This window comes from Zootoca vivipara, chromosome 12, assembly GCF_963506605.1.
Source record: "Zootoca vivipara chromosome 12, rZooViv1.1, whole genome shotgun sequence".
NCBI lineage: Eukaryota > Metazoa > Chordata > Lepidosauria > Squamata > Lacertidae > Zootoca > Zootoca vivipara.
Window position 1 is genome coordinate 46822621 of NC_083287.1, and position 18571 is coordinate 46841191.

Genomic DNA, 18571 nt, shown 5'->3' on the forward strand with positions numbered 1-18571 from the left:
ATGCTGGAAAGAACTGTGGCATAAAAAGGAGCCTCAAAAGACTGAAGGAGCCAAGTTTAGTGTAGCCTTAAAATCTCACCTGGTTTCATGAAGCAGAATTCAGGTTCTGCAGAAACAAATGAATGGGGTTTTGTTTTTTCTAAGTAGTAATTTGACATAGAGGGCAGGTCTCCTCATCAATCAAATACAATGCAGCAAACACTATCTAGGGAAATCTTGTACCAAGTCACACCTACACATTCTGGCAAGCAAGGGAGCCTTTCCCGGCAGTATTCTCAGACAAACCAGTTACTATCCTTGTAGGCAAGTGTTGCCGTGTTTTAGAAAGTCCCAAAGACCATTGCACACACTGGACACCATGCAAAGAGGAAGTTACTTGGCTCCGTTGGAAATAAAAGCATTGACAATCCAAGGAAGTACAAAACTAAAGGAAAACCCAAAACTAATCTAAGAATGGTTTTGTTCTCAAGGGGAATAAACAGACCCTAAGTAAGTTTAAGCTAATAATACAAAGCACTGGAAGGCGGCTTAAAGACAGCATGCTAATTCACGGTGCTCTCCTAAAACCCGTCAATGCCAGGGGGCAGCAACCTTTTTCAGCCATGGGCCAGTCCACATTTTGGTGAAAAAAATGAACGAATTCCTATGCCCCACAAATAACCCAGAGATGCATTTTAAATAAAAGGACACATTCTACTCATGTAAAAACACCAGGCAGGCCCCACAAATAACAAAGAGATGCATTTTAAACAAAAGGACACATTCTACTCATGTAAAAACACGCTGATTCCTGGACCGTCCGTGGGCCGGATTGAGAAGGCAATTGGACTGCATTTGGTCCACGGGCCTTAGGTTGCCTACCCCTGGTCAATACTAAGAGAAGTGTTTTCTAGCCGGAAGGTAAGCCAGACTGCTGGTGGATCCACTATAAGACGCTGACTAGGGGTCCACACATTTTGCCTTCTCTATGAAGCCAACTAGAAATGTATTATTGCCAGAAGCCTTGTCGTTGCCTCGCACAACAGTTCCAAAAGTCAGCATGGGATCAGGTTACAGGTAGGTAGCCGTGTTGGTCTGGATCGAAGTAAAATAAAAAAATTCCTTCAGTAGCACCTTAAAGACCAACTAAGTTTTTATTTTGGTATGAGCTTTCGTGTGCATGCACACTTCTTCAGATACAGTGAAATGGAAGTTTCCAGGCACTTATGTAGAGGAGGGGTGGGGAGGGGTGGGGATGGGGAGGGGGGATCACTCAGAAGGGTGGTGGAAATGGGTGATTGACTGACTGATAGCTGTTGATGACCGCAAACGACTGCAAATGGTTTTGCATGAAAAAGCAAGGGTTGAGATGGCTGAAGATCGCTTATCATGTATAATGAGATAAGAACCCGATATCTCTGTTCAAACCAGGTCCCTCCATGGTTTTGAGCTTGGTGATAAGTTGCAATTCAGCAACTTCTCTTTCCAGTCTATTTCTGAAATTCTTTTGTAGTAAGACAGCTACTTTGAGATCTTGTATGGAATGTCCTGGGAGATTGAAGTGTTCTCCTACTGGTTTTTCTGTCTTCTGGTTCCTGATGTCAGATTTATGTCCATTTATCCTTTGGCGTAGGGTTTGGCCTGTTTGTCCAATATAGAGAGCTGAAGGGCACTGTTGGCATTTGATGGCATACACAATGTTAGAGGATGAGCAATTAAATAGTCCTGAGATGGTATGTTGGATGTTGTTGGGGCCAGTAATGGTGTTGTCTGGGTGTATGTGGCAGCAAAGTTGGCATCTGGGTTTATTGCAGGCTCTGGTACCAGTGTCCATGTTAAGTCTGGTGGTTGTATAATTGTGGGTGAGGAGTTGTTTAAGATTGGGTGGCTGTCTGTAGGCAATGAAAGGTCTTCCTCCCAGAGCTTGAGAAAGGGAGCGGTCATTGTCCAGGAGAGGCTGTAGATCTCTGATGATGCGTTGTACTGTTTTAGCTTGGGAGCTGTATGTGATGACTAGTGGTGTTCTGTTATTTTCTTTTTTGGGTCTGTCTTGCAGCAGGTTCTCTCTAGGTATCTGTCTGGCTCTGTTGATCTGTTGTTTAACTTCATCAGGTGGATATTTTAGTTCTAAAAAGGTTTGCTGTAGATCTCTTAGGTGAGATTCTCTGTCTGTAGAGTTGGAACAGATGCGGTTGTAACGTAAGGCCTGGCTGTATACGATGGATTGTTTGGTATGTTTGGGATGGTAGCTAGAAGCATGTAGATATGTTTGTCGGTCAGTTGGTTTTCTGTATAAGGTGGTGTCTATACGTCCATCCTGTATTTTTATAGTAGTGTCCAAAAAATGTATTTCTTGCATAGATTGGTTCATTGTTAGGTTGATGGTGGGGTGAAAGTCATTGAATGTCTGGTGGAAGGTTTCCAGGGTCTGTTGTCCATGTGTCCAGATAATAAAAATATCGTCAATGTATCGCAGGTACAGGAGAGGTTTGAGTGGGTAGGAGTTAAGGAAACGTTGTTCTAAATCTGCCATGAAGATGTTGGCATACTGTGGGGCCATGCGGGTGCCCATGGCTGTGCCGCTGATCTGGAGGAACAGGTCATCACCAAATTTGAAGTGGTTGTGGGTAAGGACAAAGTGGCAGAGTTTGGTAGCAAAGTCCGCTGTGGTTTTATCTGAAATGGTGTTCCTTATGGCTTGTAAACCATCATTGTGTGGGATGTTGGTATATAGAGATTCCACATCCATAGTGGCTAGTATAGTATTGTTAGGAAGATTGTTCAAATATTGTATTTTCCTCAGAAAATCTGTGGTGTCACGTACGTAGCTGGGAGCACTGATAGCATATGGTTTCAGAACAGAGTCCATATAGCCGGAAACACCCACTGTAATGGGATCAGGAACAGTGGTCTGCTCCCCTTGAAAGAAGGGCAAGCCCCAACCCTTATGCTGAGTTAGCTAGAGAGGCGTGTGGCAAATATCCCTGCTGTGCTGCTGAGGCCTGAGTGCCTCCAAAGTGCAGCATAGCTACAGGGACAAGGTTCCAAACTGAAGAGGGGGCTGTATCTCACGCTTCTCATATTGCACAGCTGTGAAGATAACAACACCCTGCTCCCCCCTCCAGCTCTAACTGTGGGAGGAAGGCTGGAGCTTGTGATGAGGGTCAGAAAACTTGAAGCTTAGAAAACGTTTTTCAGGGAAGGAAATACAAAGGTACAATACTCCCCCCCCCCCAAATCCTATAAGAGAAAAACAGTTCTAGGAAAAGATACCGTGCATCAAGTGCTTGTAAAAGAGCTCTTGGCTGTTTATCAAAGATCTCTGCTTCCACCAGAGGAGTAAGCAAGCCAATACTTTACTTCTGACTGAGCAGCCTTTATTTAGTCCATCAGCTTGCAAACAGGCCTCTTGGACATGCTTCTTAACAGTACTAGAAATGTTCATTTTTAAAAATTATACTACCTGAACGATTATCTTGATTGCCTTCACTGTCAGGGTTAGTGCTCTGAAGAGACAAGCATTCAAGCTTTATACAAAAGTGCTTGTCACAGGTTTTCACCCAACATACAGGCAAGCTAGTACCTGGGAAGTATACTCCCAAAGCAATAATCTGACTGCTTTGCCACTTTCCCAAACCACTGGACACAGGAGGAGATACATGTAATGTTCTAAATTTTCACCCTTTGGCACCGAGGAGGTTTCTCTTCAGGGAGCTATCATAATCGGAGAAAAACAAAATTTCTTCACAGTGAATGTGCAGTTCTTTTTTGATATGGCAGAAAGTGTACAGACTGTAGCTGTCATCTGGTCTAAAAAAACCACTATTTTAACATAACCCAGACACCAGCTGACAAGCCACCAAGTCTTAGCTTGCACCATCTGCCCTAGATCGCTCACTCTGGCCAGGTAAGCATCTTTAAACAGTCTGCAGTAAGCTTCAACACATTTTCTTATATATTGTTGCACAACTTGCAGACTATCTTGAGAGTCCAGGTCACATGGTTGTTGCTGCAGTATTGCTTGTATATTCCAACAGGCACACATATGGAATGTGTACACTAAATATATATACTTTTCTGTCTGAAAGTCTAGAGCTAAGGCCAGAGCTATAAAATGCAGTGTGAATTGCCTAGAGCCAATTTGGAATAGTGGTTAGAATACGGGACTAGAGTCTGGGAGACCAGGTTCAAATTATGAAGCTCACTGGGTGACCTTGGGCCAGCCACTGTCTCTCAGCCTAATCTACCTTGCAGAGTTGTTGGGAGGGGGAGAACCATGCACATCATCTTGTCCTCCTCGGAGGAAAATGCAAAAGTATATATAATAATACTATGCCAATGCCTTTCAGAATAGCTTGGGTCCTTCATTTGCCCAATCTTGTCCTGGCAACCTTTTTTTGTTTTGTTTTGCCAAACAAAACAAACGCAAGTCCTGCCTACGTACAGTCATACCTTGGAAGTCGAACAGAATCAGTTCCGGAAGTACATTCAACTTCCAAAATGTTCAGAAACCAAAGTGCAGCTTCTGATTGGCTCCAGGAAGCTCCTGCAGCCAATCAAAAGCCGTGGAAGCCCCGTCAGACGTTTGGGTTCCAAAGAAAGTTCACAAACCGGAACAATCACTTCAGGATTTGCGGCGTTCAGGAGCCAAAATGTCCGAGTACCAAGGCGTTCAGGATCCAAGGTACAACTTTATTGCCAAATGCTTCACATTTCAGAGCCAGTGAGATGGATGGCTCCTCTATCCTTTCTCATTTCTCTTGCTTGAGCCCTTACTGCCATGCCACCTTCTTTCCTCTCATCTTAAAGCCAGGTCTTTGGTTGGATGGAACAAAAGCAATGGAAATACAGTCTCCCGCCCGACCCCCCCCCCAAAGGTTAGTCCTAAATTTCAGCTGGGTGGGGGGAACGGTCTCCTGCCCTTTCCCCACACTAATTTCTACTGTGTTGGTATGTGGTGTGACAGCTAGAATGTTGAGAAGCACACATGGGACCACGCCTGTCAACAAGACGTTATAAATGTTGAGATATATGGATTAGAATTGTTGAATTGTAGAGTTGGAAGGGACTCCAAGTGTCATCCAATCCAACCTCCCACAATTGTCTGGCTCAGTATAAGGAGGTTTCCCATCTTCCTAAAAATACTGTGTTCATGCAGGCAAACCTTAAAAAAGGATAACATACCTTTGATACTTGTTTCGCACAACTAAACAATCACATCAATAAGAGTCAGGATTCTGAACACTAGTAACTTTTAGAACACTGTAACAGTTTTCAACCATAATCAGATTAAGCAAATGCCTGTTGCACAAATTTCTGGCTAAAATTAGGAAGGCACTGAGTACAAAGAGCGCTCTTTGAATGAGCAAGTGGGGAGCAACGAAAACATGCACATTAGATGAAATGCAAATAGAAAAGGCATCCTATAAAAGTCTTGTTTGTTTCTGCTATATAGAAATACACAAAATCAGTAGCTGCTACTGATTTGCCATTGTTTTCAATGCAGAAGGTTCAACCCAAGTTTCGTCACTACCTGCATTCAATGAATTCTTCCTGTACGTTTCAACAGGCTGTCATGTTTGACATTTGTCAATAAGACATCTGCAGTGATCAGTTAATTAGGCTGTGCCACCCATAATTCCAGAAACTGCTCTCCCTTTCCCAGGGCACATGCCTCTCTGGGCCTCTCACTCTCAAGACAGCCACACAAAGGAAGGAAGAAGCGCATGTGTGACTCCTTGCCCCAGGCGGCGCCCTAGATTGTCCCAGGGGGTGTCTGTTTAGCACCTACTGACCTACATTATTCAAATAATATGCTATTATTTCCTGGCCAGCTGCCATTAACAGGCCCAAACAGCAATTTAGGAAATTTTTACCACCACACCCAACAGTGAACTTCTATCTCCACCCAAAATCTAATTACGTGACAGTCTAGTACTTTTTACCTTGGGTACACACATCAGAAATCTAAGTCACTGGAGTGCTTTTGAGAGACTCCCACAACAGAAGATATGCTGCTTGGGAAGGCATTATTTGTGTATCCAACTGCAGCAATTTATGGGAGAAAACAGAGTTACCATGGATCTAATCTTATGTAAACGTTCTGGGACGACGCACATAATGAAAACACAGCTGAATGCCCTTTTAAGTACCAAGTGGAATTATGATTTGAGAGGCACACTAGGGCCTTTATTTTTGTCTAAGGAGGTGACTTAGATGAGGAAGCCCTGCGACCATGGATTCTGACCTTTGTCAACAGCTTTTGAAACCTGTGCATTATTTTAAAAATACTCTAAATAAACTTCCCAAACATTAGAATGGTTTGCTCAGTACTTTTTACAGATTTGTGACTAATGGTTGCATCTCATACAGCAACGTAATAGTCCAGTCAGTACTAGAATGGGGCAATTCCTTCCTTTTTAAGCACTGCCTAGGAGCATTTTCTAATTTATATTTGTTTTCCCTGGTACATTTAGAATTATTGGGCTGCAGCCTAAGGCCAAATAAACTAAAAATTTGATTTAACTTCTGTGGCTATCAGCTCTTGCCTAAGTTCAGTTCAAACTCTCTGGTGGCTTGGTGTTTATTAATGGCTAACTAACTGGGTTTGTTTTTTGCTTTTAACAAATGTCCCTTACATCCCTTAGAAATGCAAATGGTTAAGCGGTATATCAGTGCCTTAAATAAACAAATAAGCCAGTCAACGCTAAAAGTATGAGATGGAGCACATTCAAGTGTGTTCTGTAATGCATATGCCCCTTGTGCCTTGGTGTACTTTTGCCTCTAGTCTACTGAGCTGGGGAGCCAGTGGTGAGGTACCATGAAAGTAACAGATGTCAGTGCAGGTGTGATTGTATGTCACAAGCAGTATCATGCACATATAGACATCTTATCTAATAACCACTGGTAGCCTTATCCTCCTGTAATTCCCTTATTTTTCACCTGAATCTTTCAAGAGAGCTATTGAATACACAGTAGCAGGGCTAGGAAAGATCTTTATCAAACAAAGTGGAAAGCCAGTGAGAGTAAACAATGCCAAGCTAAGTGAATCAATGATCTGGCTCAATATAAGGCAGTTCCAGGCGTCAATACGGCCAGTGTGAGCAACCTAATGCACAGCCTTAGGATTAAAAGCTTCTTCAAAAATCTGAGTACAAATAAATTCAGAATTCTACAGCCAGCAAAATAGAAGCAAGGACGTTTAAGACTGCAGTCTGCCCTGGACAACCTCAAAACATATGCTGAATAGAGATTGACTCAAATTCTTTTTTCAACCTGACCTTAATCAGAAACATGTACAGTAACCTAAAAAGTAACCTAAATATTCTGCTAGTGCAACTCAAATGACAAGAAACGTACTTGAAGATGCTACCAAGCAACTCATTATGAAGAGTGAAGGAAGAAGAGAAGTTTCGTTGGGTTGACTGTCGGTCATTTGACATGTGAAATCTCATTACAAGCAAGCTCAACTCTTAGGCTCAGAAAAGCATTTTGTATAAAGAGCAAAGTAACTGTTATAGGGAAGCCAGATGGCAATGGTGTTCTGCCGAGCATCGTAAGTAAAAAGACTAATGCAGCCCTTAAATTATAAAGAATGACAGTGACCATCATAAAGTAAGATATGAAACAGAGCTACTCCAGGTGGAGGACAGAAACCAAACAGCAGTCTCACATGCCACAGTACTACAGAAAATGAAATTAGTTTCGAATGCAGCTTATGATACATCATGGGAACCAGAACTGGGAGCAGAGAGATACCCAAACCCTGCTTGTATGGAGGACATTAGACTGAAGGTTTGGCAAAGTACCCACCAATAAGAACTGAGAATTAAGGCAAAGGCCTCACTGTCCTATATCACATCACAATGAGGGCACAGGTTGTAAACTATATGCAATCACTAAGATACCCAACTGCAGCCTCATTTATCAATTTTCAGCATATAGCATTTTAAAAAAACACTTTTGTAGATGAAGAAACTGAGGTTAAGTGACTCATCTTGTAACAACAGTTAAGCAAGAGCTAAGCAGATTTTATGTTTGAGCATTTGGGTCTAATGTGAACCTACACGTATGGTTAATGAAGACTCCAAAACATACTGGGACACAACACTATACAAGACATCAGACAAATGCTATTTGCATACAAACCAATATGTTCAGCCAGGCAGATGGGCAACAGAGAAAGCCCAGACATGAGAATGACATGTATAAGTCAATGTTTAAATCTTTCAAAATTAAATCAGACATCTCAAAACTTAAGACAATCACATAAATTATACCTTTACAAAACACAACATTTTAAAGGGGACAGTTTAGCAATACCTTGTTGGAAATCAATCCCAAGGTACAAATGACAGCGTTCAATCTAGTAACTAGACAGAAGACAGGTTAATACAATGTATTTAATAATAAATTTCACGATTTAGAAAATTTGGTATTAGCATGTCTCAGTATTGAATGCTTCAACAACTGGGTCAAGTTTCAAACAAGGGGGGGAAATGTGTTTCATGTGCTAATGCAGAAGATTGCAGACCTTGTCACCTACACGCAAATAAGCCACAGTACAGCATGCATTTAGTGGCCTTTAGAAACAACTTTTGAGACTTACCCAAGCTTTTAAAATAAAAGATGCCAAAGTTCCACAGAAAGTTATGATACAGCTACTTACCCACAGGATTTAAACATAGTACACATAGTAGGCTTGATTCAGACTTAGCTGCACATACACCCCACTGAAATTAACAGCACAAATAAAATCATGCCTTTGTTCCATTGATTTCAAAGTGCAACAAAGTCTGGATCCAATTTACAGCAGCTGTAAAATGTAGCCCATCTCAAGACTAGATGATCAGCTACACCAGCCAGTTGCAGCTAAAAAACCCCCACAAGTGATAGTCAAAGCTATCATTCCGTAATATAATAGTGTGCCAATGGAGCAGAATCTGTAGTCAGGAAGTGCCATAGGGTCAGTGGCAAAAAGCATATTGTTTGCATGCGGAATGTCCATGTTCTGCCACTCAGTGCGGACAACACTGAGCAAGAGGGACCAACACCCGTGTTAAAATAAGTATGGTGGTACCAATTAAGTATAAATCCATAACCTGCCCATTTGTTATCATTGTTGAATATTTCACCTCTAATTCCTTTTCCCATCCTACTCAATCACCCCCCTCTAATAACCATCTCAGCTGATGAGTGCTGACAGGGTTGGGTTTTTTTAAGCCAAAACATGAGTGCACTGAGAAACAAGACAGAGCTATAAGTGGGTTCATGGGAACCCCAAAACTTGCAGTAATTATTTTTTGGGGGGGGGGATCCACATAAGGACGCAGCATGTTCAGCAGTCACAAAATGCTGAGTGCTTGTTAGGATAGGGGAGAACCAAGCCAGGGTGGCGGCAGAATGGAATATCCAGGAAGAGAACATGGCTAGTTGGAATACTTGTAAGTAATCCACACTGGAACAGTTTGCTGTAGGTCTCACTTCCTCCCTCTAATTGAGAACTCAGGTGGTTGAATGCTTTATCATTTAGGAAGAGAAACAGAGCCATACATAGGGGAGTGGTTTTTAAAGGAAACTTTCTAGGTGTGCAGAAATATACATACTTGGAAATGAAAGGTTTTTTTAATTTTTTTTAAAAATGCAAAAGCTACTTTGACAAGAACCTGTCACATTACAGAACGCTGGTGGCAGATGAGTATATTGAGAGGGGCTCTAAATAAGCTGTTAGGCAGACTGCGGAAGTCTACAAATTAAATATATGGTCAAAAGTAATTGGAACAAAAATTTCAGGTCATTGGGGGGGAAAAAAGTAGGGCGAGTGGAAAATGGACTTGTCAAACCTCTGACATTTTACACTGCTTATTCCAGAAAAGGGGGGGTGGCACTGGTTTGGGGAGCTGCATAAGCAAAAACAATTACATGACTCGGAATAGGAAAATGGTATTGTATTGTACTCGATATGTATGGCTGGAAAACTAATTACATCAATGAAGGGACAGGAAAGAAATCAAATAATATAAATCAGAAGATGGCACAACTGTAGACAAAGATCCACTTTGACTTCTCAGTCTTTCAAAAAAGGACAACAACCAACTCTTGAGGAGCTGATCACTTATATAATGGACAATTGATAAAACAAATCTCAATTGCTAAATACTAAGCAGTCAAAACACTTCTTTGTCTACTAGTGTGCAATCTTCTGATTTGATTTGATTTTTGTATCTTCAATGATGTAGTTTACATTAGATAAATAGATGATAGATAGATAAAGATAGACAGACAGACAGACAGACAGACAGACCATGTTTATAATCTGGGTCTTGCAATTGTTCTTGCTTTGGCTTCTAAGGACCTTCATTTTTATTGTTCTTTATCTTCGGGAGGTGCATGCCATGAAGCAAACCCCCAGGAAAGTAAATGAGCACCTTTTACCCTTTCCAGACTGGTAACAGGTAAACTGAATTTTTTGTGGATGCATGGACCAGGCCACTGACTAACAGGTTTTTGTTGGACTAAAAACAATACACCCAACCCCCAGATAAGGTCTGGATTTATTCTCACAAATGCTAAGCAGTAAGGACCACATTTCGCCAGATCAAATTTAACACCTCGTACATACAGACAACACAAAGTGTAGCTTGGCTTGCAATACCAGAAAGGTTAGCAGCTGAGAGTTAGATTTGACATCCAAATGACTAGCTGCTGCTAAATATTATGCAGCGCATTTGGAAGACATAGAACTGCCAGGCAAGTGGTATACTGGGGCTGTGGGCATTCTATGATCAGATTGCACAAGTACAAAAATCATCTAGCGCAGTATTCAGCATCCTGAAAATCTCCGCTCTTGATAGGCTACAAAGTATGAGCGGCATGTCTGTCAGTGATGCCAATTACATGTTTTCTCATAATTCCCATGGGATTATGCCAACTTGAAGGTTGGTGGTGAAGGTTTTGCAGATAATGCATATGCTTGATGCCTGGTGAAGTCTCATGAGATTTCAAGTGATATAGGAGAGGGCTTCAAAATAAGCAAATATGTAAATTTTAAATGCAGGGCAGGATGCAGGATGTTGACAATTCTTGGCACACAGTTCTGATTTTCAACCACAGTATACACACAGCCCCATGTTTGCCTGCATAGAGCCATTCCAGCAAAAGCACCCATTTGGCAAGTTAAGCACATTGTGTTTTGAAATATGAAATAATGTACAGTATTCTACTTTTTTTATCACCATAATATAGTTGTTGGTGGGCAAGCCTTCTAACTCTTGTCAAGTTTTGCCCAACAATACAGTTTGATTCTAATTTATTACAGTCATACATCGTGTTGGGTCAACTTCATGTTGCGTCTTTTTGCGTTATGTCCCACGGCAACCCAAAAGTACCAGAACAGGTTACTTCCGGGTTTCGCTGCTTGCACATGTGCAGAAGTGCTAAATCGCACTTCACAGATGAACACCAAATTGCACCATGCGCAGACACAGCGCTTCAAATTGTGGGCATTTCACATTACGGACAGGCCTCTGGGACGGATCCCGTCTGTAACATGAGGTACCACTGTAATAAGATACAGCTAGCACTGTCAATAGTTCTTAAACTGTGAATGTTGAGAAGGTACCAGGGGCTGATTCTTCAATGAAAGTAACCTATTAATGCTCTCCTTTAGCAACTTGGATGGAATTTATGAGTGAAATGGAAAATGCACAAGGCAGCTAGTTTATGTTTCAGTTAAAGGCTTCTGATTATAGCAAGTGTGGTTAGCCTTTCCTAACTCAGTATAATTCACCCTCATGTTTCCCAAAGAGAACAGAAATAAGAAATGAAATATAGATCATAATAGGTTAATGAATTCTGAATGAATATAGATTAATGAATGAATATAGATTAATGAATTCTGTGTTTTTTCAAAAAAAATCTGAGCTTTTCTAATTCCTTTGTCCCACATGCCGTAGAATGGCACTTGGCCAGGGGCACTGTGGAAGATGCAGAATGGTGGTCAGCCTGTCACCACAGCCATTGCTGCTGCCACTTTTGTAGCAGCAAGGGGGGGCGGGAACTCAGGGGGAAAGAAACTGCTACAGCCACTGCTAGTGGTGAGCTCCACACCCACAAGGAAGTGCTGGAGAATTTCTTCTCCCAATAAAGGAGTTTGGTGAAATGGTCCCCTCCCCTCTTTAATCATACAAGGACAGTCAATTTGGAAGACACTGCCCAAGATATGTGAACGTATGCCAACCATTGAGAGATTTACATTAGGGAGGACCTTAAAAGGGGTATGATCATAGAATCCAAAAACTGTAGTTGGAAGGGACCCCAAGAGCCATCTAGTCCAATTCCCTGCAATGCAGGAATGATGCTTTCTATAATTTGTAGGTAGGGTATCCAAAGCTAGAAATGGATACAAAGTGCGCTTGCACTTTCTAAATGAATAGGTACTGACTTTTTGCTGAAGTTATATGGCATGGTGGCTAACATACAGTCCTCGAGATGTTATTGGACTACAACTCCCATCAGTCCCAGCCACCAGGAACAACAATGGGATGGGAACTGTAGTCCAACAACTTCCAGAAGGCTACGGGTTAGCCACTAGTGACTAGTAGGAAACAACTTCATTACAATGAATGATGATCTAAAGGTTTTAGAGCAAAGCTGCCCTGATAAAGGTTTACCTTCGCCTTTTTCTCACACACTTCCAGTGTGATCCTCTGTCTCTTAGGTTAATCTAAACAGGTTTCACTGGAGCCTATTTTATACAGAATAAGGGACTCGCCCGTGTACTTATTTGACGGAAATGGCAGTCTAAAAAATGCAACACTTAAACTGAAAAACAAATATATGTTTCCTATTTTGCTTTTTGCAGCCATCTACTGTTTCAAGAAAAAACAAAAAGCATTGCTCGCTGAAAAATAATGGAAATAAAAAAATTCCTTCCAGTAGCACCTTAGAGACCAACTAAGTTTGTCACTGGTTTGAGCTTTCGTGTGCATGCACACTTCTTCAGATACCATGCACACGAAAGCTCATACCAATGACAAACTTAGTTGGTCTCTAAGGTGCTACTGGAAGGAATTTTTTTTTATTTTTTTTTTACTATGGCAGACCAACACGGCTACCTACCTGTAACTTGAGAAATAATTGTTAGAGCTGCATTTCTGTCAGTTCACAAAAAAATGAATTTAGAGGGCGATATCAATTTCAATTTCTGGTGTCCTGCTTGAGCAATGAGCTTCGTGCAAATGGAACTTTGCTCTCCCCACACATTCTCAAAAACTGCTTCAAAAGGTTTGGGGAACTCTCTGGCGCAGATGGGGGGGGGGTTGCAGGCAGAGGAAAAAAACAATTGTTTCACATCCGCTGGTGTGACATTTACCTAATCCAGAGAAATAACACTTGTCTAGTTGAGAATGTTGTGGTTAATCTTTTAGTGGCACCCAATTCTTATATGTGGCAACGTTTGCAAGGAAGAAAGTCTGAAGTAAGCAGGTACTGAAAAGCAGAGTATAGTTATCATCCAAGTTACACAGGCGCACAAAAAAAGCTACAAATGTTACCCATGAAAGAATGCACCACAAACATCAGCATTTATTCATTTTTTAAACGTTTTAGCAAAAATGACAAAGTACCCAAGCTCACTAGTTTTAACTTTTGTTAGCCTAGGCTTAAACATTACACATTTAGATGTCAAAACTGACTAAATTGCCAGCATTCATGCACAACTAGAAAACATCCTTAATTCGTTTAAACCAAAAATGCACCATCTGTAACATATTAACATTATTTCACTACTAAATATTGAAAGCTTGAAACTAAATCTGCCTCAGAAATGTTAAACTTCACAGTAGATTTAAACTACTAGTTGGCTCACACATCAAACAAACAAACAAAAAAATCAAAAAAGCAGGATTCATGCTAATGTTAGTGTACAATTTTGCCCTAGCGCTAATGCAGGGTAATTGTCCACCTAGAATCAGGTTTAATAAAAAGCAAAGTGCATACAGAAATTTACAACAATTTTAAGGACAAAAAATGGTCCTATTCATGTGGTCCCAGCAAATAAACGCAAAAGTCTGACAGTATCATGAGCTCCGATGAGCTGTTTATAAATACTTTAGATTACGTACAGTATAATGAAAAGAGTTCTTTTGAAATCTTCAAAAAAATGTTCCTGTTAATCCTCAAAGGGTGCTCGTTATAGCTTAACATTTCTGTTAAATGCGTGCGTTGAATTACTTGTTATCCAAGCGTAGCAGCTGCTCCTTACCATTTACTGTTAAAGACTTTAACTGGCCATCTTCTTCAACTTCTACTCTCTCTTGTCCATTCTCAACAATTCTGCAGGATAAAAATCCATTTAATAGTCTTTTCTGAAGTGTTTTGGTTTTGTAAATAGCAACCAGGTGGCACATGGATATCTTGTCCATAAAGTGATTACCACTGATTGGCATCAAATAGCAGCAGCTAAACTGGCAAGCTTCATTTTATGCAAAAGCTTAGAACAATTCTGACTGCTTATGTAAACTGAACCCATTATGAAATCCTGAGCCACCATTTTAGCACAATTCCAATTTCATCCAGATCCTACATCACAATTTCACATATTTATCACATCTCTAATCCACTAGGACTGGATCTTTGGCACCTCAAACACAGGAATATTCAGCTAATTCAGACACCACTAACACCACACTCAAAACTTGGGAAAATCAGAGACAGCAACCTGAAAACAGAGAACCTAAGCTTATTGGGAACTGAGTGTGTCGCTAATGTAAACAGAGTCTATACACACTTTGAAGTTAATTCTGGCTAGTGAAAGCATTTGTTTCCTTCCTTGGGCAAGTAATAAAGTAGCAATTTATTTCTATAATTCTATGTCTTTAAAAATCTATTAAGACTACAGAAAACCAGTTGCATAACTAACCTACTGAAAATGTGAATTTAGATCACTGTACCTCTTTGTAGTAATTTTTCTGCCATTAACTATTTTAGTTGAAGTTGATACAGATTTGAAGTTGCCCATCCCGGTGCCACCAAACGATGTGGAGGAGAATGAAGTAAGGCCCCCATGTCCCAGAGAACCAAATGAAGTAAAACCTGGTAAGGATATCAAAGTGTCAGAATGTACTTGAACCAAGGCAGAAAAAGGGGTACATCTCCCCCCCTGAACCCCCCCAACAGTTTTTCACTCATGCTTTTCCCATAGATTAATAAACTCAGTAAAATGATTTGTCAAGCCACTATGTGTAACCATGTCTATTAACTTCAAATACCAGTTTATATCCTGATTCCGGCATTTTTAAAAAAAAAAAACCGCCAATCTCTTAAATTTAGCTGTTGTTTTTCCCTCAGCTTTCGATGCTCCAACTCAAAATGAAGTTTGGGTCCTTAATATGATATTCTAATACAGTCATACCTCGGTTTAAGTACGCCTTGGTTTGAGTATTTTCAGTCTAAGTACTCCGCGGACCCGTCTGGAACGGATTAATCCACTTTCCATTACTTTCAATGGGAAAGTTCACTTCAGGTTAAGTACGCTTCAGGTTAAGTACGGACTTCCGGAACCAATTACACTCATACCTCGGGTTAAGTACGCTTCAGGTTGAGTACTCCGCTGACCCGTCTGGAACAGATTAATCCACTTTCCATTACTTTCAATGGGAAAGTTTGCTTCAGGTTAAGTACACTTCAGTTTAAGTACTCCACGGACCGTCTGGAACGGATTAATCCACTTTCCATTACTTTCAATGGGAAAGTTTGCTTCAGGTTAAGTACAGACTTCCAGAACCAATTGTGTTTGTAAACCAAGGTACCACTGTATAATGATACTAAGAAATTAAATTAACAGTAAACCACATAATGTATTGCTTGTGAAAGTTAAAATTATGTGATTCACTGGTTTAAACCTATGCTGCAAGCCTTTTGAAGAGCTTTCCTAAATGCTAGCATTTCCTAAATGCTAGCTGGAATCCAAACTGTAATTTTATTTTTATGATGTAAGCCACCCTGTGCTCTGAAAGATGGCATATTATCAGTATTGTTATTAGTGTTACTAATAATAGTTTACCCAATGTCACATGGAAAATCACTTTTGAAACTGATGAACTTTTCAGAAAACAAACTACAGGCAAGTTCAAATTCAAGCCTTTATGTGCATCTAAAATAGCTCTGGAATCAGCACTGTTTCCTATCAGTTATCAGTTCTCATAATTCTAGCTCAGGTGAAGGGAATCTGTGGTGCTCCAGAGGCTGCTGTACTACAACTCCCACCAGCCTTGGGCAAGCACAGCCAATGTTCAGGGATGATGACTCCCAAATTTTCATGTCTAAACTAGTGGATCATCAAACAATCCTACCATTTATAGTTTAAACTTTGCTGTAATTGGGAAATTGTCTACATTTGCTGACTAAACTGAATTTAATTCACCTTACCTGTATCAAATGAAGAGAAACCACTCCCAAATGCCGGAAATCCGCCAAAAGCGGAGAAAAAGGATCCACCACCTCTGTTCCTATTTCCGCGTGGCCCTCGCCTATTGCCAAAGAAGTCATCGAAAGGATCTTCTGCAAATAAAATTAAAGTTTTAAAAAATCATATACCAGTAAGCTTCAGTACTACACACTCTTAAGTAAGGTACAAAATTAGTGACTTTTTAAGTATTAAAGACAACCAAGCCAGTGCTTGCTGTCTACTTGCAATATCACACACTTTCCATCATTAACAAACTTTAGTTCTCCAACTGGCAGATACCGTGTTTCTCCTAAAATAAGACGGTCCTCAAAAATAAGCCATGTCAGGCTTTTCGTTAGTAGAATAAATATAAGACATCCCCCGAAAATAAGCCGGGGGTGGGAGCCGCTTGGCTGCAGGTGAAGCCCGGAATCTGCGTGGGCGACTGGGGGCGAACACCCTGAGCACTGCAGCGGTGGCGAAGAGGCGCCCGATCAGCCCGCTTCTCAGCTGATCGGGCGCCTCTTCGCCACCGCCGCAGCGTTCAGGGCGTTCGCCCCCAGTCGCCCACGCAGATCCCAGGCTTCACCTGCAGCCGCAGCTGCCTCTCACCAGGCTCTTCGCGCTGCGCTGTGCTCCCCGAAGCGGCTCCCGTGCAGCCGCCTCTTGCCGCGGGGACCGTGCAGCCGCTTGGACTTGGATCGGATTTCACAGCGTGAGTAGGCACCGGGCGGGGCGTGAGTGTAGCCTTTGCGCATTTTCCAGCCCAAGTGCCGGCGGAGAACATTAGCTGCGAATGGACAATCGCTGCCTGCCTCCTGGCGCCCTATCAGTCAGCCCCGTGTGCTGCGCGCGAGAGCTGAGGGCTGTTGCCTGCCGGCGGTGCGAGACCTTGGGGGAAAAGAACAGACAGCTCGGCTCGCTGTGCACAAAGCGAGGGCGGCGGGTGGGAAGGGGAGAGATGTGTGGGGAGAACCCTTTCGCTGTTTGGAGCAAGAGGGGATGTATGGAGGTGTACTGCGGAAGAGGCAGCTGCTGTCACCGCCTTTCCATACTCCTTTCTGTGCAAAGGGAGAGCGGGTTTCTTACAGCCGCCGCGTTTCTTTGGGCATTGCTTACGAGCGCCGAGAAAGAGCCCTGTGTCATCCTCAGCAGAGCAGAACAGACAGTGCTGGCTAAGAGAAAAATGACTCGCGGTGCCCTTGCTGCGCCCAAAGTTATTGCTCTTGTGAGTCTCTCCCCCCTCCGCAAAGACAGCAAAAAAAAAAAGACATCCCCTGAAAATAAGCCGTGCTGTGTTTTTTGGGAGGAAAAATAAATATAAGACGTGTCTTATTTTAGGAGAAACACGGTACATGGAGTGGTCTCTCCTTTTCAGTGCAACCTTATGCAGGTATACATAGAAGTATATCTCATTGTGTTCACGAAAGTCTGCAGAGATTTACAGCCTTTGTGATCTTTTCCTCCCTATTGGAAGGGATGCAGCTGATTTTGCGGAAAGGTTCATTGTCACTGCAGGTAGTTCATTTTTAAATCATCATTGCCATTTAGAGAAATACATTATATATTCAAAATCCTGAAAGTATAACTACTAAACTCTGTTAAAGGAGATGAATCTGGTTTTCTAGATTCACTTTAACAAAATATCTTAAAAGCCATCACAAAGACTACAGATCATAATAAAGTATTAGAAAACCCACATTGGATGTGCTTGAAGAAACTAAGCAAGAAAATTTCTGGCAATGTGAAGTTCAAGTAGTTGGCATTTTGAAAGCTCAATTGTGATTTTATATGTTGCATTATCTCTTTTAAAATTGAGAGCTAGTCTTTCCTCTCTGAAAGCGGATCTATTGTAAAAGCCATGTCTTCCCTAAATAAACTTAAATGGTCCATTACATCTGATTGTGAGCGTATATGAAATCCTTGAATACTACCTGAATGCTAAAGTTATACTCCAAGCACTTTACCATAGTCGGTACAAATAAGTTGTATCAATATGCACGAAGTGTTTGAAGATGCATTAAGCAGACATATGAACTATGAACATACTAGGAATAACAAATAGGAATTTATTATATACTGCTGTAACTTTTTTATTAAGAAACAAAAACCATTTTGCACCCCTTTTGATAGGGGAAGTATTTT

The 18571-nt window shown here is 41.4% G+C and overlaps 1 protein-coding gene across 1 annotated transcript in view; it reads right to left on the minus strand.

Moving 5' to 3' along the window:
* The window catches only part of DNAJB6 (DnaJ heat shock protein family (Hsp40) member B6), a 73082-nt gene that overhangs the window by 25309 nt on the left and 29202 nt on the right, over positions 1–18571 (minus strand). The window contains exons 6-8 of the mRNA XM_060280911.1: positions 16408–16539; positions 14931–15072; positions 14243–14313 (exon numbers count right to left, since the gene is read on the minus strand). Coding sequence (XP_060136894.1) covers positions 14243–14313; positions 14931–15072; positions 16408–16539 — 345 coding nt within the window. The remainder of the gene's footprint in view (positions 1–14242; positions 14314–14930; positions 15073–16407; positions 16540–18571) is intronic.